This window comes from Piliocolobus tephrosceles, chromosome 21 (assembly GCF_002776525.5).
Source record: "Piliocolobus tephrosceles isolate RC106 chromosome 21, ASM277652v3, whole genome shotgun sequence".
Classification (NCBI taxonomy): domain Eukaryota; kingdom Metazoa; phylum Chordata; class Mammalia; order Primates; family Cercopithecidae; genus Piliocolobus; species Piliocolobus tephrosceles.
The window spans coordinates 46,266,610-46,289,881 of record NC_045454.1 but is presented as its reverse complement, the minus strand read 5'-3'; the positions used below and the strand labels follow the sequence as shown (position 1 = coordinate 46,289,881).

The 23,272-nt window shown below is 52.2% G+C and overlaps 1 protein-coding gene across 2 annotated transcripts; it reads right to left on the bottom strand.

Moving 5' to 3' along the window:
- Positions 1 to 1,776: 1,776 nt before the first annotated feature.
- SLC25A23 (solute carrier family 25 member 23) lies at positions 1,777 to 22,849 on the bottom strand. 2 transcript variants are annotated; one of them, XM_023186790.2, is made up of 10 exons: positions 22,531 to 22,849; positions 21,268 to 21,394; positions 20,252 to 20,339; positions 19,168 to 19,279; positions 17,243 to 17,401; positions 17,007 to 17,159; positions 16,664 to 16,771; positions 14,995 to 15,162; positions 5,921 to 6,071; positions 1,777 to 3,992 (listed from the first exon to the last, which is right to left on the bottom strand). In XM_023186790.2, exons 1-10 carry the CDS (start codon positions 22,684 to 22,686, stop codon positions 3,808 to 3,810), a joined length of 1,407 nt encoding a protein of 468 aa, XP_023042558.1. In that variant the 5' UTR covers positions 22,687 to 22,849; the 3' UTR covers positions 1,777 to 3,807. The 2 variants fall into 2 exon arrangements, with proteins under 2 accessions (XP_023042558.1, XP_026311319.1); XM_026455534.1 differs by lacking the exon at positions 14,995 to 15,162.
- Positions 22,850 to 23,272: the final 423 nt, after the last annotated feature.

Sequence of the window (23,272 nt, the reverse complement as noted above, 5' to 3'; positions counted from 1 at the left end):
GTTGCAGTGAGCCGAGATCACATCATTGCACTCCAGCCTGGGCAACAGAGCAAAACTCTATCTCAAAAAAAGGATGGAAATTTGGGCAGAGAGACACAGACACACAGAAGGCAGCATACAGTATGAAGACAGGCAGGCAATGGAGTGATGGATCTATCATAAGCCAAGGAACACCAAGGACCAAGTGCGATGGCTCACACCTGTAATCCTGGCACTTTGGGAGGCTGAAGGTTGATGAATTGCTTGACCCCACAAGTTCAAGATGAGCCTGGGTAACGTGATGATATCCTATGTCCGCAAAAAAGAAGTAATAATAATTAGGCCAGGCACGGTGGCTCACACCTGCAATCCCAGCACTTTGGGAGGCTGAGGTGGGCAGATCACCTGAGGTCAGGAGTTCGAGACCAGCCTGGCCAACATGAGAAAACCTGGTCTCTACTAAAAATACAAAAATTAGCTGGGTGTTGTGGTGCACGCCTGTAATCCCAGCTATTCTGGAGGCTGAGGCAGGAGAATCGCTTGAACTCGGGAGGCAGAGGTTGCAGTGAGCCGAAAGCAAGCCACTGCACTCCAGCCTGGGAAACAAGAGCAAGACTCTGTCTCAAAAAAAAAAAAAAAAAAAAAAAAAAAAATTAGCCAGGCATGGTGGCATATGCCTGTGGTTCTAGCTGCTTGGGAGGCTGAGGTGGGAGAATCGCTTGAACCTGGGAGGCAGAGGTGGCCGTGAGCTGAGATCGTGTCACTGCACTCCAGCCTGAGTGACAGAGCAAGACTGCATCACAAACAAGCAAAGAAACAAACAAAAAGTTAGCTGGGCATGGTGACGGTTGCCTATAGTCCTAGCTACTTGGGAGGCTGAGGTGAGACGATCACTTGAGCCCAGGAAGTGTAAGCTGTAGTGAGCTGAGATCGCACCACTGCACTCCAGCCTGGGCGACAGAGCGAGATCCTTGTTTCAAAAAAAAAAATAACTGGACATAGCAGTGCATGTGCCTGCGGTCCCTCTGGTCCCAGATACTCAGGAGGCTGAGGTGGGAGGATTGCTTGACCCCAGGAATTCGAGGCTGCAGTCAGCTATGATTGTACCACTACACTCTAACCTGGGCTGCAGAGTGAGATCCCATTACACACACACACACACACACACACACACACACACACACACAAATTGTTTTAAGCCATCCCGTTTGTGATAATTTGGTCTGGCAGTCCTAGGAAACGGATAATTTGAAAAAAAATTGAAATTTCTAATTTGAAAAAAAATACAGGGCCGGGCATGGTGGCTCATGCCTGTAATCCCAGCACTTTGGGAGGCTGAGGCGGGCGGATCACAAGGTCAGGAGTTCGAGACCAGCCTGGCCAACATGGGGAAGCGCTGTCTCTCCTAAAAATACAAAAAATTAGCCAGGTGTGGTGGCAGGCGCCTATAATCCCAGCTACTTAGGAGGCTGAGGCAGGAGAATCACTTGAACCCGGGAGGCGGAGGTTGCAGTGAGCTGAGACCGTGCCACTGTACTCCAGCCTGGGCAACAGAGTGAGACTCTGTCTCAAAAAAAAAAAAAAAAAAAAAACCAGAAAATTTAGAAGGGGTTATAAACATGGATTCCCTAACCCTGCTCCCATTTTATAGATGTGTAAACTGAGGCTCAAAGAGGGAATCGTTTCCTGGCTCTTGGAACTGTGGGTGTTGGGAAGCAGCCCCTTGTCCCTGCCCTCTAGGGGTAGGCTAAGGTGGTCCCATAGCCACCCACCCCCTTTTCAGTAAAAACCACAATAAAAGAGCTTAGAAAATTTATTCCTTTTGTTCTTTTCCTTTGAAATCACACACACAGGCAGGGAGGTGGGACGCAGTGGAGGTGGAAGCGTGCGGAAGACCTCCAGCCCCTCCCCGAATCCCCATTCCCCTTTCCAAGTCCCTCCATGGGGTCTCCTGATGGTCCTAAGCTCAGAATCCAACTACGAAGTGCAGAATGTATGGGCGTAGGAGAGGGGGACTTTGCTCCTCTCTCTCGTAGAAAAATAGATCTGGAATGAATTAGGGGATTTGGCGTGTTTCTGTTTTGTTCTTTGCATCACTGGGTGCTCGGGTTCAGGGAAGGGTGGTCTTTGCTGAGTTTCTCCTGGCTTTCAACTCTGGAAGCCTGGGGAGGGGCTGGCAGTGCTGGGGTGGGGACATCCCTTCATGTGTCCCTGGCCTCAGACTGTCTCCTTGGCAGCCACCAGGACTGAGTGATTCCTCAGACCCCTTGGAGGGACACAGCTCTGGGGACTATTCGCCTAGAAGGTGGGAGGGGGATGGAAGATGCTGTAAAGTGGGGGGATGCAGGGAGTGGGTCCTGGGATGCAGGGATGAGTGTTCCAGGCAACAGTTTCCCCACAGGGCTGGGAGGGGGTGGCCATGCAGAGGAGGTGGGGTGAGGAGGAATCCAGCATCCGTGCAGGTCGCAGGAGGTTCATCTCTGCCCTTGCTGCCTGGTGATGAGCTGTATGAGGACCTGGGACCAACCCCCCGGGATTTTCTGCAGCCAGGACCTGGGCTTCCTTTCCCACAGGCTCCCTCGACCATGCAATTTCATGTCACGAGAAGTCGGCTCTGGGCACCAGTGTGTGTGGGATACTGTGTAATTGGGCTGCCAGGATCTAGACTTGGGGCCTGAACATGTGAGACCTGGCGCCTGGAAGATTCTGACCAGAAACCAGGGGTTAAGGGCTTGGGATTCAGTGCCTTGGAATATCAGGGTCTGCCTTTAAGAGATGAGGTTTCAACATCGAGGGACTGGGCAGAGGGACTGGGGATCTAGAATGTGGAATCCAGCAGCTGCAGTTGCCAGGATCCACTTGCTGTACGGTTGGGGTCTCCACACTTGTTTTAGGAGCCAGAATCTGGTGGGTGAGGGCTTGGGGATCTGGGATCCAGCGGCTCGGGGTGGAAGGCGCAGTGCTTGAAATGTAGGGATCTGGTAGTCAGAGTAGAAGGCTCGGAGACCCAGTGTCAAGGTTAAAAAACAAACAAACAAATAAAAAACCAATGCAGGAATCCAGTGGATGGGGTGAGGGGATCTGGGATCCAGTGATGAGGGCCCCAGGATCTAGGCATTGCGATTGTCAGGATCCGGTGGTGAGGTCTGTTGACATCCAGAATCCAGTAGCTGAGCATGAAGATCCAGGGCTCGAGGCATGGGGATCTAGGGTTGGGGATCTAGGATCCAGTGTTTCACAAGGACACTGGATCTGGTGCTCGAGGGAGGCGGGGTCTGGGTGTTGAGGTACACAGGGAATTCGGGCTCCTGTGGTTGGGGTGTTGGGATCCATTCACTGATTTGTGTGGGATCCAGTGGTTAAGACGTGGAGGTCCAGGATCCAGTAGAGGGGACAGGGAAGCGTGGGATCCACCTTGGGATGTGGGGCTGCAGAATCCAGTGATTTGGGGATGGGGATTAAGGGCTGGGGTGTGGATAATCTTGGATCTTGTGGTTAGGGTAGCAGACTTGAGTTGCTGAAGGGATCCACAGTTATGGTCACAGGGGGATCTGGGATCTAGAGATAGGGTACTGGGATCTAGTGGCTGAAGGGTGGGGATCCCAAGACCCAGTGGTTGGGGCATAGGAGTCTAGGATCCAGGATCTGGGTGCTGGGATCCCATAACCCAATGGTTGGGGCATAGGAGCCTAGGATCCAGGATCTGGGTACTGATTTCTCGTGGCCAAAAAGTAGGGATCCTGTGGTTGAATCATCAGTCTCCAGTGGCTGAGGTGTCGGGGACGTCATGCCTGGGGTGAGGGATCGGGGGGACAGGCTCCGGGTCCCTCACCTGGACGTGACCCCCAAGGCCTGCTTCATGTTCTCGTAGACCACATAGGAGATGCTCACAGCTGGAATAACCTTCATGAAGTTGGGGGCAATGCCCCGGTAGAGGCCCCGCATGCCCTCCTGGGACAGGATGTGACGTAGTAGACCCAGCATGGACAGCTGGGGGCCACCCTCGATGGAGGCTGGGAGGGGGCGGGGGGGCACCAGGTAAGGCCAATGTTCCCCTTTCACTTCCCCCTCCTACTCCCCAGGGTTGGGCCAGGTGGTGTCATCGCAGCAGGAGGGAAGGAGGTTAGACTAACAGTGGGACCTACCACTCAGAGGCGAGACTTGTATTGACCTTGGAACTGGCTGCTCACCTTTTCGCCCCAAGTTTGGGGACAATTAGAAATGGAGCAGGTATGGGTGTGCAAGGTGGGAGAGGACAGAAATGTCCTCCTCCTGGAGCCAGGTTCCCTTCCTCTTTCCCAGCTGACTCCTACTCATCCTCCTAACCCCTATCCCACAGCCAACTCCCCAGGGGAGTCCTCCTTGGTGCTCCAGTCTAAGTCAGCCTCCTCCCTGCACTCCACCCACTTTTTTTTTCCCCCGGAGATGGAGTTTCACTCCTGTTGTCCAGGCTGGAGTGCAGTGGCGCGATCTTGGCTCACTTCAACCTCCACCTTCCGAGTTCAAGTGATTCTCCTGCCTCAGCCTCCCAAATAGCTGGGATTACAGGAATTAGCCACCACACCTGGCTAATTTTTTTGTATTTAGTAGAGATAGGGTTTCACCATGTTGGTCAGGCAGGTCTTGAACTCTTGACCTCAGGTGATCCACCTGACTCGGCCTCCCAAAGTGCTGGGATTATAGGCGTGTGCCACCGTGCCCGGCCTTTTTTTTTTTTTTTTTTGAGACGGAGTTTCACTCCTGTTGCCCAGGCTGGAGTACAATGGCACAATCTCGGCTCACTGCAACCTGTACCTCCTGGGTTCAAGCGATTCTCCTGCCTCAGCTTCTCGAGTAGCTAAGATTACAGGTGCCCGCTACCACGCCCAGCTAATTTTTGTATATTTAGTAGAGACGGGGTTTAGCCATGTTGGTCAGGCTAGTCTCCAACTCCTGACCTCAGGTGATCCACCCACCTAGGCCTCCCAAGGTGCTGGGATGGCAGGCGTGAGCCACTGCCCCTGGCTCCCACCCACTTTTTTGAGACAGGGTCTCACTCTGTCACCCAGGCTGGAGTGTGGCGGCATAATCATAGCTCACTGCAGCCTCGAACTCCTGGGCTCAAGTGATCCTCCGGCCTCAGCCTCCCAAGTAGTTGGTACTACAAGCACCTGCCACCACGCCTGGCTAATTTATTTCTTCATTTTTTTTTTTTTTAAAAAAGATGGGGTCTTGCTATGTTGCCTGGGCTGGTCTCAAACTCCTGGACTCAAACAATCCTTCCTCTTTGGCCTCCTAAAGTCCTGGGATTACAGATGTGAGCCACTGTGCCCGGCCTCCTTCTCCCCTTTATACAACCCTAAATCAATACTTAATTCCAGAATGATTTATTTTGCATCTTCCTTCCTCTCCAGCCTGTGAGCTCTATGAGGGTGGGGACCGTGTCCGTCTTGTGCACTGACACATCCCCAGTGAAAATCACAATACACAAACACTAAAATTCCCAAGAAAATTCTCAAAACAGATTCAGAGAGAATGGGAGGGTAGTGGTGGAGGGGACAGGGGGGAAATAATTCATAAAAGAAAAATACAGACAAAAACAATAACCAGTCTGGCCCTGACTGCTCCCTACCCTTGCTCCTAGCCTCCCACTCACGATAACCCAGGCTTGCAAATTAGAGTTCAAGTTACCACCTGGAAATGCTAGACATTTGCCAGCAGTGACATCCCAGCTAAGTCTGCAAGGGATCTCTTCCTGTACTCACTGCATCTGTTTTCCTAGTTAATCCTCAGCTCCATGAAAGTAAAGGACTCCCATTTCAATGTCACAAATGGGGAAACTGAGGCCCAGAGAAACCCATCCAAATCCAGGAGGGGGGTCCCAGCCCAGGGCTCTACCTGGGAGAAGCTGGGGCCCAAGCAATGAGACTCTCCCTGCCCCATCCTCCCGCCCAGGCCTCACCTTGTGCCTGCATGCGGGTCCGGACCAGGGCCAGGGGGTAACTGGCTATCTGGCCGCAGGTGCTGGATATGGTACCGCAGGCCAGGAGCACGAGGATGCCTGGGTCTGCCGAGTCGTGGCTGTACTGCTGAAGCCACCAGTTCTTCAGAGTCTGGAGTGGAGAAGGGAGTAGGGAAGGTTGGGGTGGGTGACCCCAGGACTCTGGCTTCAAAGGCCTTGCTGGCCGGTTCTGTATCCCATGACAGCTGCTACTAGCTGAGCACTTAGTACCTCCTAGGGGCTGAGCCAGCCCTTTCCCTGCATCCCCTCACCCAGTCCTCATCTGGAACCTCTCTGGTAGGTGGAATAAGGGTCCCCTGTACTGACTATGCCCTAATCTCTGGAACCTCTGCATATGTTACCCAAGATGACACAAAGGACTTTGTAGATGGGATTCAGTTAAGTATCCTGAGATGAGATTATTTTGCATTATTGGAGTGGCCCAATGCCATCACAAGGGTCCTTCTTTTTTTTTTTTAGATTATTATTATTATTCTGAGATGAAGTCTTGCTCTGTCGTCTAGGCTGGAGTGCAGTGGCGTGACCTCGGCTCACTCCAACCTCCGCCTCCCGGGCTCAAGTGATTCTCTTGTCTCAGCCTCCCAGGTAGCTGGGACTACAGGTGTGTGCTACCACACCCGGCTAATTTCTGTATTTTTAGTAGAGATGGGGTTTCTACCGTGTTGGCCAGGATGGTCTCAATCTCCTGACCTTGTCATCTGCCTGGCTTGGCCTCCCAAACTGCTGGGATTACAGATGTGAGCCACTGTGCGCAGCCTCATTATTTTTCTTTTTATACAGATGGAGTCTCGTTATGTTGCCCAGGCTGGTCTCAAACTCCTGGGCTCAAGTGATCCTCCCTCCTCAGCCTCCCAAAGTGCTGGGATGACAGGCATAAGCCACCATGGCTGGCACAAGAGTCCTTCTTTTTTTCCCCCCCAGAGATGGAGTTTCGCTCTTCTTGCCCAGGCAGGAGTGCAATGGTGCAATCTCGGTTGATTGCAACGTCCGTCTCCTGGGTTCAAGCGATTCTCCTGCCTCAGCCTCCCAAATAGCTGGGATTACAAGTGTGTGCCATCATGCCCGGCTAATTTTTGTATTATTAGTAGAGACGGGGTTTCACCATGTTGGCCAGAGTGGTCTCAAACTCCTGACCTCAGGTGATCCACCTGCCCCGGCCTCCCAAAGTGCTGGGATTATAGGCGTGAGTCACCGTGCCCGGCACAAGGGCCTTTCTAAGAGTTAGAAAAGTAGGTTTAAAGACAGAAGAAGAAGCAAGAGAGAGATTGGAAGATGCTATGCTGCTGGCTTTGAAGATGAAAGAAGGAACCACAAGCCAAGGAGTGCAGGTGGCCTCTAGAAGCTTTGTCAAGGCAAGGAAACAGATTTTCTCCTGGAGCCTCCAGAAGGAACACAGCCCACCAACATCTCGATTTTATAAAGCCCTGTAAGACCCCCATTTTGGATTTCTGACCTCCAGAACTGTAAGGTAATACATTTGTGTTGTTTTAAGACATTAAGTTTATAACGTGTTCGCTTGCAAGAAGGGTAAAGAATAAATTAAAAACGGCCGGGTGTGGTGGCTCACGCCTGTAATCCCAGCACTTTGGGAGGCTGAGGCAGGCGGATCACAAGGTCAGGAGATCAAGACCATCCTGGCTAACACGATGAAACCCCATCTCTACCGAAAATACAAAAAATTAGTCGGGCGTGGTGGTGAGTGCCTGTAGTCCCAGCTACTCAGGAGGCTGAGGCAGGAGAATGGCGTGAACCCGGGAGGTGGAGCTTGCAGTAAGCCAAGATCGCACCACTGCACTCCAGCCTGGGCGACAGAGCAAGACTCCATCTCAAAAAAAAAAAAAAAAAAAAAAAAAAAAGAATAAAATAAAAACAACAACAGACTAACAGCAACAAAAGCCTGGGCATGGTGACTCACGCCTGTAATCCCAGCACTTTGGGAGGCCGAGTCAAGAGGATCGTTTGAGCCCAGGAGCCAGAGACCAGCCTCAGCAATATAGCGAGACTCTGTCTCTACAAAAACAAACAAACAAATAAACAAAAAAACTGGATGTGATGGTGCATGCCTGTGGTCCCAGCTACTCGGGAGGCTGAGGTGGGAGGATTGCGTGAACCCAGGAATTTCTAGTGAGCTGCAATGCATTCCAGCCTGGGTGACAAGAGTAAGACTCAGTATCCAAAAAAAAAAAAAAAAAAGGTTGGGCCTGGTGTCTCACGCCTATAATCCCAGTGCTTTGGGAGGCTGAGGTGGGTGGATTACTTGAGGTCAGGAGTTTGAGACCAGCCTGGCCAACATGGCAAAACTTCATCTCTACTAAAAATACAAAAATAAACTGGTGTGGTGGCAGGCACCTGTAATCCTAGCCACTCATGAAGCTGAGGCAGGAGAATCGCCAGAACTGGGGAGGCGGAGGTTGCATCGAGGCAAGATCACACTACTGCACACCAGCCTGGGCAATAAGAGCAAGACTCTATCTCAAAAACAAACACACACTCTCCAAAGACAGTCCTGTGGCAGATGCTGTGAGTATACCACCTTCATCCCTTCCCACTCCAATTCAGACCTGCTGACTTCGTACTGCCAGCATCTACCCAAAAACTTTGCTTGTGGACTTTCTCTGAACCCAGGCCAGCCTGCTCTGACCACTTAGAAATGGGCAGGAAGCACTGGGAAATTGGCGTCTTCAGATGCAACCTTCAAAAGACTGACTGGGTGTATCAATACCCCAGCTCCCTCACCTCTCTGATGCAGAATGTCCTATGCTGCCTCCCACAGGTTTCTTGAGGGCTGGAACTCCATTGGCTAGGAATGGTAACTTGCTTGATAACATACTGTTATGGGTTGAATCATGTCCCCACTTTGGGGGGAAACATGTTGATGTCCTGACCCCCAGTACCTTAGAAGGTGATGTTCTTTGGAAATAGGGTCTTTGCAGATCTAATTCATTAAGATGAGTAGGGTAGTAGGGTAGACACTTAGGCCAGTATGACTGGTGTCCATAGAGGAGAAAGACAGAGACACACCAAGACAGAGACACACATGGAGAAAGACAGCCAGGTGACAGCAGAGGCAGAGATTTGAGTGACTGTATCTACAAGCCAAAGAATGTCCAGGGTTGCTGGGAACAGGTAGAAACTGAAAGAAGGAAGGAAGGATTCTCTCCTACAAGTTTGAGAGGGAGTATGGCTCTGCTGACACCTTGATTTTGCACTTCTGGCCTCCAGAACTGTGAGACAATTACTTTCTGTTGTTTTAAGCCAACCAGTTTGTGATACTTTGTTACAGCAGTCCTAGGAAACTAACATACTCATACTGTATGCATTGACTCCCTATCTCATTGCCTCCCCAATAAATCACTTGCCCTCACGTCCCAGTTTCAGGGTCTGTTTTGGAAGGATCTCAAACTAAGACCAAAACTATTATTATTATTGAGACAGGGTCTTGTTCTGTCACCCAGGCTGGAGTGCAGTGGTACAGTCTCAGCTCACTGCAACCTCTGCCTCCTGGGCTCAGGTGATCCTCCCATCTCAACCTCCCGAGTAGCCAGGATTACAGCTGTGTATCACCACGCCTGGCTAATTATCTTTATTTTTATTTTATTATTATTTTTTGAGACAGAGTCTTACTCTGTCGCCTGGGTTGGAGTGCAATGGCACCATCTTGGCTCACTGCAACCCTGCCTCCCAGGTTCAAGTGATTCTCCTGCATCAGCCTCCCAAGTAGCTGGGATTACAGGCATGTGCCACCAGGCTTGGCTAATTATTTGCATTTTTTTTTTTTTTTTTTTGAGACGGAGTCTCGCTCTGTTGCCCAGGCTGGAGCACAATCTCGGCTCGCTGCAACCTCCACTTCCCAAGTTCAAGCAATTCTCCTGCCTCAGCCTCCCAGGTAGCTGGGATTGCAGGCACACACCACCACACCCAGCTGATTTTTGTATTTTTAGCAGAGACGTGGTTTTACCATGTTGGTCAGGATGGTCTCCAACTCCTGACCGCAAGTGATCAGCCTGCCTCTGCCTCCCAAAGTGCTGGGATTACAGGAGTGAGCCACCACACCCCTTCCCTATTATCTCTATTTTATAGAAAAGAAACTGAAGCTCAGGGAAAGTTACTTGCCCAAAGCTACAAAATAAAGGTGAGAACTAACATTCACAGCCGCATGTGAATCTAGAACTGTATGCCTGAAGGCTTTAGGGTGGCTAATCCCTTCTGAAGCCTGCTGCCAAGGTGACTGTAAGAACAAGACCTTCTTTGCCTTGTGGCTGGGAAAGGCTTATAAATTTCATTTCCTATGCCAATTCTAATCCACCAGAAATTGCTGCCTGAAACTGGAATGGTGTTGAGAGGGACTCAGTGCTGTGATGGATTAGTAATGCCTAGCCCAGGCACAGACTGGGTAAAATAGGCAAGTACTTAACATTATTGCCTTTGCAACTTCAGAAGCCTTCTGTTGGGTCTAGAACAGCACTTGCCAAATAGATGTTTAATGGGTTATTCTTAAGATTAATCTATCGAAAAGAAGTTCTAAAGATGGCTAGGTGCAGTGGCTCCTGCCTATAATCCCAGCATTTGTTTTTTTCTTTTTTTTTTTTTAGAGATGCAATCTTGCTGTCTTGCCCAGGCTGGAGTGCAGTGGCGCTATCTTGGCTCATGGTAACCTCCGCCTCCCAGGTTCAAGCAATTCTCCTGTCTCAGCTTCCAGAGTAGCTGGGATTACAGGCGCCCACCACCACACCCAGCTATTTTTTGTATTTTTAGTAGAGACGGGGTTTCACCATGTTGGCCAGAATGGTCTTGATCTCATGACCTTGTGATCAACCTGCCTCGGCCTCCAAAAGTGCTGGGATTACAGGTATGAGCCACTGCGTCTGGCAATCCCAGCATTTTGGGAGGATGAGGTGGGCGGGTCACTTGAGGTCAGGAGTTCAAGACTAGTCTGGCCAACATGGTGAAACCCTGTTTCTACTAAAAATACAAAAATTAGCCTGGCGTGGTGGCGCACACCTGTAATCCCAGCTACTTGGGAGGCTGAGGCAGGAGAATTGCTTGAATCCAGGAGGCAGAGGTTGGAGTGAGCTGAGATCGCACCACTGCACTCCAGCCTGGGTGAGAGAGAGAGACTCTGTCTCAAAAAAAAAAAAAGAAAAAAAAAGTTCTAAAGACTAGATTAATATGGAAAGCACTGGGTTAAAAACAAAAATATTAAATCACTTTACTAAGAGACTTCTCGGAGCCTTTAAGGGACAAACACAGATTTTGAAACTCCAAGAGGGTACAGGGTTTCTAAAACCTCTTAGACTTCTAAAGTCCCTTTCTGGGCAAAGAATGCATTAAATAAGATTGTGTCTTCTTTCTTTCCTTTTTTTTTTTTTTTTGGAGACAGGGTCTTGCTCTGTTGCTGAAGCTGGAGTTCATTGGCATGATCACAGCTCACTGCAACCTCTGCCTACTGGGCTCAAGCAGTTCTCCCATCTCGTCCTCCTGAGTAGCTGGGACTACAGTGTGCACCACCACACCTGGCTTTTTTTTTTTCTGAGACGGAGTCTCGCTCTGTCGCCCAGGCTGGAGTGCAGTGGCGCGATCTTGATCACTGCAAGCTCTGCCTTCCGGGTTCATGCTATTCTTCTGCCTCAGCCTCCCGAGCATCTGGGACTACAGGTGCCCGCCACCACATCCGGCTAATTTTTTGTATTTTTAGTAGAGACGGGGTTTCACCATGTTGGCCAGGATGGTCTCAATCTCCTGACCTCATGATTCGCTCGCCTCGGCCTCCCAAAGTGCTGCGATTATAGGTGTGAGTCATGCGCTCGGCCACCTGGCTAATTTTTAAATTGTTTTGTAGAGACTGGTCTTGAACTCCTGGGCTCGAGCAATCCTCCCACCTCGGCTTCCCAAAGTGCTGGGATTACGGGCACAAGTCACTGCGCCCGGCTGCATCTTATTTCTACTCACAACTCTTTTTTTGTTTTCGAGATGGAGTTTCACTCTGTCCCCTGTGCAGTGGCGAGATCTTGGCTCACTGCAACCCCCACACCCTGCCCCGGGTTCAAGCGATTCTTCTGCCTCAGACTCCTGAGTAGCTGGGATTATAGGTGCCCGCCATCATGCCTGGCTAAATTTTGTATTTTTAGCAGAGACGGGGTTTCACCATGTTGGCCAGGATGGTCTTGATCTCCTGACCTCAAGTGATCCACCAGCCTTGGCTTCCCAAAGTGCTGGGATTATAGGCGTGAACCACCATGCCCGGCCTCTCCTCACACTTCTTAATGGCTTCTTATTGCACTTAGAAGAACCTGTCTCCTGCCTTGATCAGTTCTCCCCAGCCACCTAAGATTTCCACTCCTCCAAAAGGCCATATTTGTTCCTGCTTCCGGACCTGGGTACTAGATTCGTGCACACTCCCTTGTGATAATACGCCCAACCCATGGCTTCAATGTCACCTTCTTGGAGGTGTTCCTCAACCCCGCTCCCGCCCACTGTTACTGAAGATGACAAATCCTGTCTTGTGATCTTCTGAGAGCTTTTCCAGGAGCTGAAACTATCTTATTTGCTGGTTGATTGCCTGCCTTGTTTATGGAAACGGGCATTCCAGGATGGCAGGGCCTGTGCTGGTCTCACAACATGATACATCCGCAACAATCTGCACAGGGCCTAGCACAGAGTCGATGCTCAGTAAATAGTCACTAAGCGAATGAGTGAACAATAAAATCAAGGAACAAATGAATGAGTGAGCAACGGTCTTGTCTCATTTGGTTGTCTAGATGCCAGGTGCTGGGGCGGGCAGGTAAAGATGGCAGGAACAGAATCTATTAGATCAGAATCAGCTACATAATTTGTAGGATCCAGTGCAAAATGTAAAAGGGTGAGGGTCCCTCGTTCAAAAATTATTGACCAGGTATGGTGGCTCATACCTGTCATCCGAGCACTTTGGGAGGTTGAGGTTGGGGGGATCACCTAAGGTCAGGAGTTTGAGACCAGCCTGGGCAACACGGTGAAACCCTGTCTACTAAACATACAAAAATTAGCCAGGCATGGTGGCAGGCACCTGATCGCAGCTACTGGGGAGGCTGAGGCAGGAGAATTCCTTGAACCTGGGAGGTGGAGGCTACAGTGGGCCCAGATCGTGCCACTGCACTCCAGCCTGGGCAACAGAGTGAGACTCTGTCTCAGAAAAAAAAACAAAATTAAGAATTTCAGGCCTGGCACAGTGGTTCACACCTGTAATCCTAGCACTTTGGGAGGCCGAGGTGGGTGGATCACTTAAGGTCAGGAGTTTGAGACCAGCCTGGCCAACATGGAGAAACCCCGTCTCTACTAAAAATACAAAAATTAGGCCGGGTGCAGTGGCTCATGCCTGTAATTCCAGCACTTTGGGAGGCCGAGGTGGGTGGATCATGAGGTCAGGAGATCGAGACCATCCTGGTTAACACGGTGAAACCCCGCCTCTACTAAAAATATAAAACAATTAGCTGGGCATGGTGGCAGGCACCTGTAGTCCCAGCTACACAGGAGGCTGAGGCAGGAGAATGGCGTGAACCCAGGAGGCAGAGCTTGCAGTGAGCTGAGATCACACCACTGCACTCCAGCCCAGGAGACAGAGCGAGACTCTGTCTCAAAAAAGAAAAAAAAAAAAAAAAATTAGCCAGGCATGGCGGTGCACGCCTGTAATCCCAGCTATTTGGGAGACTGAGGCAGGAGAACTGCTTGAACCCAGGAGGTGTAGGTTGCAGTGAGCCGAGATCGTGCCATTACACTCCAGCCTGGGCCACAAGAGCGAGACTCTATGTCAAAAATAAATAAATAGGCCGGGCGCGGTGGCTCAAGCCTGTAATCCCAGCACTTTGGGAGGCTGAGACGGGCGGATCACGAGGTCAGGAGTTCGAGACCATCCTGGCTAACACGGTGAAACCCCGTCTCTACTAAAAAATACAAAAAGCTAGCTGGGCGAGGTGGCTGGTGCCTGTAGTCCCAGCTACTCGGGAGGCTGAGGCAGGAGAATGGCATAAACCCGGGAGGCGGAGCTTGCAGTGAGCTGAGATCCGGCCACAGCACTCCAGCCTGGGAGACAGAGCGAGACTCCGTCTCAAAAAAAAAAAATAAATAAATAAAATAAATAAATAAATAAATAAATAAATAAAAATAATTCCAAGACAGCAGCAGCAGAGCGTTGCACCAAGCACGGGGCCCTTCTGAGCATGGGGTCCTTTGTGACTTCACCGGTCACATGCCCATGAAGCAGGCCCTGTCTTGCATACAAAGATTTTGGGGGGAATGCTTGGGGACATCCAGGACCATGCTAATTGGGGAGACCTGGCGATCCCAACTAGGAGAAGGTAAAAACCACAGATAAGGCCCCTGGAAGAAAAAGAGCAAGAACTGTCTGGACCTGCCTGTGTTGATAAAGGTCTCAAGATGCTGGTGATTGGGTGTGGTTGTCATGGTAACAGCAGATGCTCAAATGGGCAGGCCCTGAAGGTGACCTTGACTTAGAGACAGAGGCCGGGTCCGATACCTGCTTCGGGGAAGTTGGGTGTCTTTGAGACTCATCTTTGCCTGCTTTTTCTTTTTCTTTTTTTTTTGAAAAGGAGTCTTGCTGTGTCGCCCAGGCTGGAGTGCAGTAGCGGGATGTTGGCTTACCGCAACCTCTGCCTCCCAGGCTCAAGCAATTCTCATGCCTCAGCCTCTTGGAGTAGCTGGGATTACAAGCACACACCACCATGCCCGACTAATTTTTGTAATCTTTGCCTGCTCTTATGGATCTGTCAGCTAGAGTGGTCCCTGACTTTCAGGTGACCCGGGAAGGCAGAACTGCTAATCAAAATTAAGTGGAGAAGTGGGAGAGTCCAATACCTGGAACCGTTCCCCAGGATTCCCAGGTCCAAGGTGCTCCTCACTTCGTAAATGCCTTTCTCTAGCTATAGGAGGTCAACTGAGCCAGCCCCAGGGGAAGCGGAAGAAATGTCCTGTGGGCAAATCCCAGAGGGGAGCAGGGAGGGAGGGGCGGGCTGCCCACAGACCTCATAGACGGCCAAGTCGATGCCCGCATAGGGGATGATGCCCAGCACGTTGGGCAGGTAGCCGCGGTAGAAGGCACGGGGCCCCTCCCTCTCCAGGATCCGCATGGCGCAGTCCAGCAGCCCCTTGTACTGGCCCGTCCGGCGCAAGGTCAGCCGCGTCTTCAGCACCTGGGGAGAACCTGGTTATCCCTGGAAAAGCTGCCCCCACCAAATCACTACATCCAGGAATGAAGACACCTAGAAATAGCTACTCCTGAAAACAGATGCCCTGAGAACAACCGAATTTTAAAAACCACCTACTCCAGAATCTTCTGTTATCCCCAAATCTCTATACCTAGAAATAGTTACACCTACCAAAGTGCACGCATGTGGCACCACCAGTAACTGTGTCCTGATATCTTTATTTTATTTTTTGGTCATTTCTGTAGAGATGGGGACTTGCTACGTTGCCCATGCTGGTCTCGAAATCCTGGGCTCAAGCGATCCTTCCACCTCCCAAAGGACTGGGATTACAGGCATAAGCCATCATGCCCAGACCTCCAGTATCTTGTTCCCTTCTGCTTTCATACAGAAACTGTAACTTTTAGCAAGCACACAGCCACTAGAAGGAAAGATGACATTTCCCAGATGCCCTGGGTATGTGGCTATGTCACTATGTCCTAGCCAAAGAAATAGAAGGAAGAGAAAGAGGTACACATGAGGTTCAGAAAGCATCCTTAGAGGTGGGGAGGTGTTTCCTCTTTTGTCTCTTCTTCCTTCTTGGCTGGACTGTGGAATGTGATGAACGGAGCACAAGCAGCCACATGGGTCCATAAGGTTGTGTAACAAGATAGACAGAAAGAACCTGCATCTCTGACACTCTGAAGCTACCATCCCAGCCTGAAATGCTCATCTGTAGACTTTGTTGACGTGATTGAAGTTTTTCTTTCTTTTTTTTTTTTTTTTTTTTGAGATGGACTCTTGCTTTGTTGCCCAGGCTGAGTGCAGTGACACGATCTTGGTTCACTGCAACCACTGCCTCCCAGGTTCAAGTCATTCCCCTGCCTCAGCTTCCCGAGTATCTGGGATTACAGGTGCCCACCACCATCCCCAGCTAATTTTTGTATTTTTAGGAGAGACGGTATTTCACCATGTTGGTCAGGCTGGTCTCGAACTCCTGACCTCAGGCAATCCACCTGCCTCGGCCTCCCAAAGCGCTGGGATTACAGGTGCTAGACGTCGTGCCCAGTTGACATGATTTAAGTTTTCTGTCACTTTCAGAATCTGAACAATACACTGCATAACCTGAAACCCGAAATAATTTATCTGAAAACATATAGCTAGGACAGTCGATCCTTAGAAGAGGCATAGTCATAAACAGTTGGTGACACCTAGACACAACGTCCCTGGGAACGTGCACCCTATCCTTAGAGGACGCATATTTATAAACAGCTGGCTCCTGCAACTACCGTCCAAACAAGGATAACCAACACTACCTTCCCCAGAAATTATATCTCAGTTGTAATACCCAGACAGGCTACATATGAAATAGCATTACTCTGATGACCCATACTCCAAATCAGAGAGACAAAGGTATAATCCTAATGGATATCATGAAATGTGGGGTGAGATGGGTACAGCAGGCCCCCCACCCTGCCATGGGGCCTCCACTGGGGTCCCTCCTTCTCACCTCCATGGGGTAAATGATGGTTTGGGCTGTGGCACCAGCCAGGGAGCCAGCCACGAAGCGCTCCTGCACATGCAGCGTCTCCTGCTGCCCCAGGATGGCCCTCTTGATCTGAGGCGGGGAGACACAGGGATGGGTAGGACCATGGGGGTTGAACCTTCCTTGCACTCCACTGTTCTCCTGGCTTCCACAGAACTGGTCTGCTGTGGGCATTCATGCAGAGGAGCAGATGCCTGATCCTGGGGAACTGTGTTCACCACCCACCCCCCAAGCCAATCCCGTAAATCTTTATGTACAGCCCAGTCTTTCCTGTGGCAAGTACATTCCTCCCTGTACCTGCCCTCACCTGCTCATAGGCCATGAACTTGATAGCTGACTCGGGGGCAATCTTGAGTACATTAATACCATTGCCGCGCCACAGGGAGCGGATGCCCCCCTCAAGGACCATGCTTCGAAGCCCCCCCAGGATGTTCAGCCGGTTGGTCTTTGAGGCATGGACCTGAATGGGGAGAAAACAGCTTGGAGGTCCCCTCCCAGGTGTCAGGCCTTGGGGAGGGGGCAGATCTCTCCAGGGTCCCTCACCTGCATGAAGACCTTGAGGCGGTCCAGAGGGGCCGTGCCTGTGCGTGACACGGCGCCTGCCACTGCGCCAGCCACCAGCTGCTTCCACCACATGCCCGTCAGTTTCTCCTGCTTTGAGAACTCATCCGGCACTGTCAGGCATTCGCCAATGTCCAGGACCTGAAGATACAGGTGCTGGGGGTGTCATGCCATGGTAGGGACAGGGAGATGTGACTCAGTCCTAAATAGGGGAGTTTCCTCCATGAATCCTAGAGTCTGCCAATGACTCTTATACCCTAGAGTAAGTAATAAGAGTAATAGGGTATCTAGAGTAATAAGACTCTAGATACCCTAGAGTCTGCCAATGACTCTTGCTTGGAGATCCCAGAAGAGTCCTGTTGGGTCCTACCAGGTGTCACCAAAGCATCTAACCTAGCAGCCTCCTTAGAAGATCCCAATATCCTACCAAATCCGACCATAGGATCTGCCAAATCCCACTAAAGAATCCTATTCAAGTATCTGCCACATAAAGATCCCTCCAGGCTGGGTGTGGTGGCTCACATCTGTAGTCCCAGCACTTTGGGAGGCCAAGGTGGGAGAATTCCTTGGGGCCAGGAGTTCAAGACCAGCCTGGGCAACAGAGCAAGATCCCATCTTTACAAAAATTGGCCAGGCATGTGCCTGTAGTGCCAGCTACTCAGGAGGCCAAGGCAGGAGGATTGCTTGAGCCCAGGAGTTCGAGGCTACAATGAGCTATGATCATACAACTGCATTCCAGCCTGGGCAACAGAGTAAGACCCTGTCTCGAACAGCAAATAAAGATCCCTCCAGGGCAAATGAGATTCTACTGAAAGATCCCACTCAAGGGTTTTCCATATAATGATTCCAGAAGATCCCTCCAGGGCCATACAAAATCTTACCGGGCACCTCCCATATAAGGACCCCAGCAGATCCTTCTCAGGGACCCACCAGATCTCATAGGGATCTCCTCCACAGGGAATCCCTGTGCAGGAATTATCTCCTGTCTAGAATTTCCAACCAAAGTCCCCATGAATCCTCTGGGGTGGGAGTCTCTGGATCTCCAAAGAGGTTCTCACTGGATCCCACAGATGGATCCCCCTCCGGATGCCATCAGATCCTACCGGACACATTGCTCATAGATACTTCGCCCACGAACTAGGGATCTACAGCAAATCCCCACTACCCTCTCTAGTGGCTCCCACTGGATCCTCTGAAGACCGTGGTTTTTTTTTGTTTTTTTTGAGATGGAGTCTGGCTTTGTCGCCCAGGCTGGAGTACAGTGACATGATCTTGGCTCACTGAAAGCTCTGCCTCCCAGGTTCACACCATTCTCCTGCCTCTGCCTCTCTAGTAGCTGGGACTACAGGCGCCCGCCACTACGCCCGGCTAATTTTCTTTGTATTTTTAGTAGAGATGAGGTTTCACCATGTTAGCCAGGATGGTCTCGATCTCCTGATCTCGTGATCTGCCTGCCTCGGCCTCCCAAAGTGCTGGGATTCCAGGCGTGAGCCACTGCGCCCGGCCAAGACTGTGGTTTTTGAACGATTCCATTCAGCGGTAGAATCCTTTATCCAGGCAGAGAACCCAGCAGAAGGGAGCTGTGTGGGTGGAAGGTGGGAGGCCTGGTGCCCCATCTGGTGAGCTCTTTCTTTCCTGCACCCGCAACCCCCGCACGCTGTCCCCAGAGGCCCCGATGTAAGTCTCAAGGGCTGCGCTTCAATCAGACAGCAGAGATGTCCCAAATGGGACCCTTGAACCCCAAGTGGAGAAAGAGAGGAACAGACCCTCATCCCTCAGCTGCTGCTAGTGCCTTCTCCTTCTGGAAAGTCCTGGCCCAGCCCATCCAAGCCCTGGGGAGATCAGAGCAAGGCCCCCCTGGGGAAGAGGGTACAGCCTTCAGCCAGGGAAAGCCACCCCCACCTCACCGTGGAATGCTTCCAGAAATACAGCACGTCCTCCACATTTTCCAGCGAATGCAACAGGAAGTGGTCGCGCCATTCTTGCCAGTCAATGGTCATTGTGCCGTCTCGGTCCATGCTGGGGGGAAGAGTGAGGGTAGAGGAGGACAGGCTCAGTGCCTGGGGGTGGGCTAGGCTTGGGTGAAGTTCTGCTAGGTTTTGCAGTTTGGGAGGTTCAAGTCCTCATATCAACCCTATTGGAGACGTAGCAGTATTGCCATCATTTTCTTTTTTCTTTTTTTTTCTTTTGTTTTGAGATGGAGTCTCGCTCTGTCGCCCAGGCTGGAGTGCAATGGTGCGATCTCGGCTCACTGCAACCTCCGCCTCCCGGGTTCAAGAGATTCTCCTGCCTCAGCCTCCCATGTAGCTGGGACTACAGGTGCACACCACCACACCCAGCTAATTTTTGTATTTTTAGTAGAGACGGGGTTTCACCATGTTGGCCAGGATGGTCTCGATCTCTTGACCTCGTGATCCACCTGCCTCAGCCTCCCAAAGTGCCAGGATCATAGGGGTGAGCCACCATGCCCAGTCACATTACCCTCATTTTCTAGAGAGGGAAACTGAGGCTAAGAGAGGCAACTGGTCCCAGATCTGTCTGGCTTCAATTTGAATTTTTCTTTTTTTTTTTTCCAGACAGAATCTCACTCTGTCACCCTGTTTAGAGTGCCCTGGCATGATCTTGACTCACTGCAACCTCTGCCCTTTGGGTTTAAGGGATTCCCGTGTCTCAGCCTCCCAGATAGCTGGAATTACAGGCATGTGCTACCACGCCTGGCCAATGTTTGTATTTTTAGTAGAGATGGGGTTTTACCATGTTGACCAGGCTGGTCTCGAACTCCTGACCTCAGGTGATCCACCTGCTTCCATCTCCCAATGTGCTGGGATTGCAGATGCAAGCCACCGCACCTGGCCAGATCTGTCTGACTTCAAAGCCCCAGCCTCTCAGCTGTATCCTCCTTGGGACTGGGTCTGGAGCCCAGAAGACAGAGATGGTCAAGGGGTCACTGTGTCCTGAGTTACTTTGGATTCCAGACCCCCAGTGACTCACCTGTGCAGAATTTTCTCCGCCTGCTCCAGCGAGATGGAAATGCCCAGAGCTCGGAAACTCTGTTGGATCTCAGAGACGTCAATGTGACCTGGGGAGGGGGCCAGAGGTGGGGAAGCATGTGCGTGTGAGGACACCTGGGGAGCCCCAGGACCAAGAATCAGAACAGCTTGGAATGGAGGTGGTCTAGCAAGATCAGGGGCTCCAGAAACCTAGGACAAGGCTTGCAGCAGGGCTGTGGGGGGATCCCTGACTCAGTGGGGTCAGAGAGGTGGAACTGGGAAATACTGGGGGGGCTTCTCTGTTCTGTGAATGAATGAAGGAATCCAGGGGTAATTGGGGGTCTCTATGTCATGGGGAATTGAGAGGCAATATCCGCAACCCAGATGCTGCTATGAGGGGATCTCTGTCCTACAGGGTACCCAGGAACAGCATGGGGTATCTTTGCCCCCTAGAAAAACCTAAGGGTGCCGGGCGCGGTGGCTCACGCCTGTAATCCCAGCACTTTGGGAGGCTGAGACGGGTGGGTCACAAGGTCAGGAGATCGAGACCATCCTGGCTAACACGGTGAAACCCCGTCTCTACTAAAAAATACAAAAAACTAGCCAGGCGTGGTGGCGGGGGCCTGTAGTCCCAGCTACTCGGGAGGCTGAGGCAGGAGAATGGCCTGAACCCGGGAGGTGGAGCTTGCAGTGAGCTGAGATTGCGCCACTGCACTCCAGCCTGGGCGACAGAGCGAGACTCCGTCCCAAAAAATAAATAAATAAATAAATAAAAGAAAAATCTAAGGGTAATTATCAGAGTTCTGCCCCAGAAGGGAAAGGAGGTGTGATGGGCTGGCTAGGCCTCGAACCACCTAGCTGGGGGGGTGAGGAGCGCTCCTGAAATAGCCTGTGAGTCATCGGGGAGAAGCGGCCCTCCCCCTCTCCTCCTAGGCTGCCAGTTCTAACCCCACTGATGTCTCTAGGGCCCCCACAGCCCTATCCCTGGGGGCCTGCAGGCAGGCCGCCGGACCTTACCGTCCTGGTTCCGGTCAAGACTGTGAAACATGAGCAGCAGACGCTGTTCCCGCTCCTGCAGGTAGCGGGAAAATTCCTCCAGGTCAAGCCCACCATCTGGGTCAGCGTCACCCTCAGAGGAGATACCCTGGCAGAGGAAAAGGGGACAGAGGTGACTCCAGGAACCTGCTCCTGATCTGGAGGGGACGCACGTTACCTTATGTCTTAGGAGCCCAGAGCCCCCAGTGCCTTGAGGAAGGGGACAGTTCTCCCTCAGTCAGCTAGCTTCTCAGTCAGATCCCTACAGCCACCACAGGTCTGTGCCGTGGGTGTGAGTGGTCTAGTTTTCCTGGTGAGCAAACTGAGGCTCTGCAAGGTCAAGCCACCAGTTCAAGGTCACAGAACCAGGAAATGGTAACCTTGGGTTCTCGTCTCTAAAGCCTGTCCTCCCAGCTGTCTCTTGTTTTTATTTTTTGTTTTTTTTTTTTAGGTACCTCATTCCTGTTGAACCCAACTGCCTCTTTAAAAAACCCCGTCCACATGGGGGTCCTAGGAGTTCCCTTTGGAGGCAGCCCTGGGTGATGTGGGGTAGGAGAGAACCAAGCGGAGTGGCTGAGGCCTTGGTTTTTCCCAGTTGGGAAGTGGGAGGTTGGACTGGTCTCGGGGACGCTGTGGTTGTTTTAGGGCGATCTGGGGCTACAGGTGTGGGAAGGGCCTGCAAGGTGGAGGTGGTGGGGGGGCAAGTCCTTGTGACAGGTGCATTTCCAGCTGCCCGTGACCGCAGACAGGATTGGGTCTCTGGCTGGGGCAACCCGGGACAGTGAGCCAGGCCTGTGAACAGCCCATGAAAGGGCAGGCCAGGGAATGTAAACACAGGGACGGGGGCAGCTGCAGGCCAGGGCAGTAGGTGCCCAGAGGATGGAGGGTGTGTCTCCTGGAGGTGGGAGCAGGGTACGTCTTGGGCTGTGCAGTCCGGAGGAGGGTGTGTCCCGGGCAGAGGGCAGAAAAGCGCCCCCATCTCTTCCCAGGCAGACGCCCCCTGCTCCCCCGGGAGGGGGATCGGGTGTTGGCCGCGGAATTGCAGGCTTGGGGCCTCGGCGGCCCTGTCTTGAGCGACCCCGTTAGGCCAAACACGAGTGGGCAGGGGGAAGGAGATAGAGACACAGACCCTGGAGTCCAGCCACAGGTAGTCAGTCCCTGGGCTCTGGCCGCCCCATTCAGGGGCATGGGTGACCGGGAGCGGGCGGGGCCGGGAGGGGAGGAGGTCCCCGGGAGTGGGGGTACCTGTTGGGCGCCGGGGTCTGGGTTGCCCCCGCCCAGCCTGGCCAGCCCCTGGCGCAACTCGTGCACGTCCACGCGGCCATCCTTGTTACTGTCCAGCTCCTCGAACAGGCGACCCCAGCGCTGCCGCCGCTCCGCGTCACCCGGGCTCCCCCGCATGGCGCCCGCCCGGGGGGGAGGGGAGGCCCGGCAGCGGCGGCCTCAGCGGGGGCTTCTCGGCTCCCCCTCCCCCCCGGGACCCCGCAGGGTCAGCTCCCGCGGCCGCCGGCTCCGCAGCCTCCGCGCAGTCCGCTCGGCTCTGGCACTTGCGGGAGGTGGTGACTGCTAGCCGTCGCCGCCCGCGCCAGAACTTGCGTCTCCTCCCCCGACCCGCATTGGGGGGAGGGGACCGAGGGCGGAGCTGGGGGCGTGGGGAGGGAATGTCTGGGATGGTCTGGTATTGCACAGCCGAGGGAACACAAGAGTTCTTTCTGGGAAGAGGGTCTAGGGAGCTCAGTGGTCTCAGAGTTCCGCCTCTGCGTGCCTCAGTTTACCCTTTCCCCCTTTGCCCAAGGGGGCAAGGTAGAGAGCTGTCGGGGATTGGGTTTCATAATCCCCTTCCACTTGACCTCCCCGCCACACCCACTAATCTTCAGGAACTCAAGTTCTCGCTTCTGCCAGACGCACGCAAGAACCCTGCAACATCTCTCTCGCTCTCTGCCCGCCCACGCCTGACACCTTCTCCTCTCGGCCGCAGAAACAGAAG

Bases quoted from the DNA above. Each gene is read 5' to 3' on its own strand.
- SLC25A23 (XM_023186790.2), bottom strand. From the start codon at position 22,686: ATGCGGGGGAGCCCGGGTGACGCGGAGCGGCGGCAGCGCTGGGGTCGC. The intron at 20,340-21,267 runs GTAAGGTCCGGC...CCCCCTCCCCAG, and splicing joins TCTTGACCGGAACCAGGACG to GTCACATTGACGTCTCTGAG. The intron at 3,993-5,920 runs GTGAGGCCTGGG...GCCCCCTCCCAG, and splicing joins GACCCGCATGCAGGCACAAG to CCTCCATCGAGGGTGGCCCC.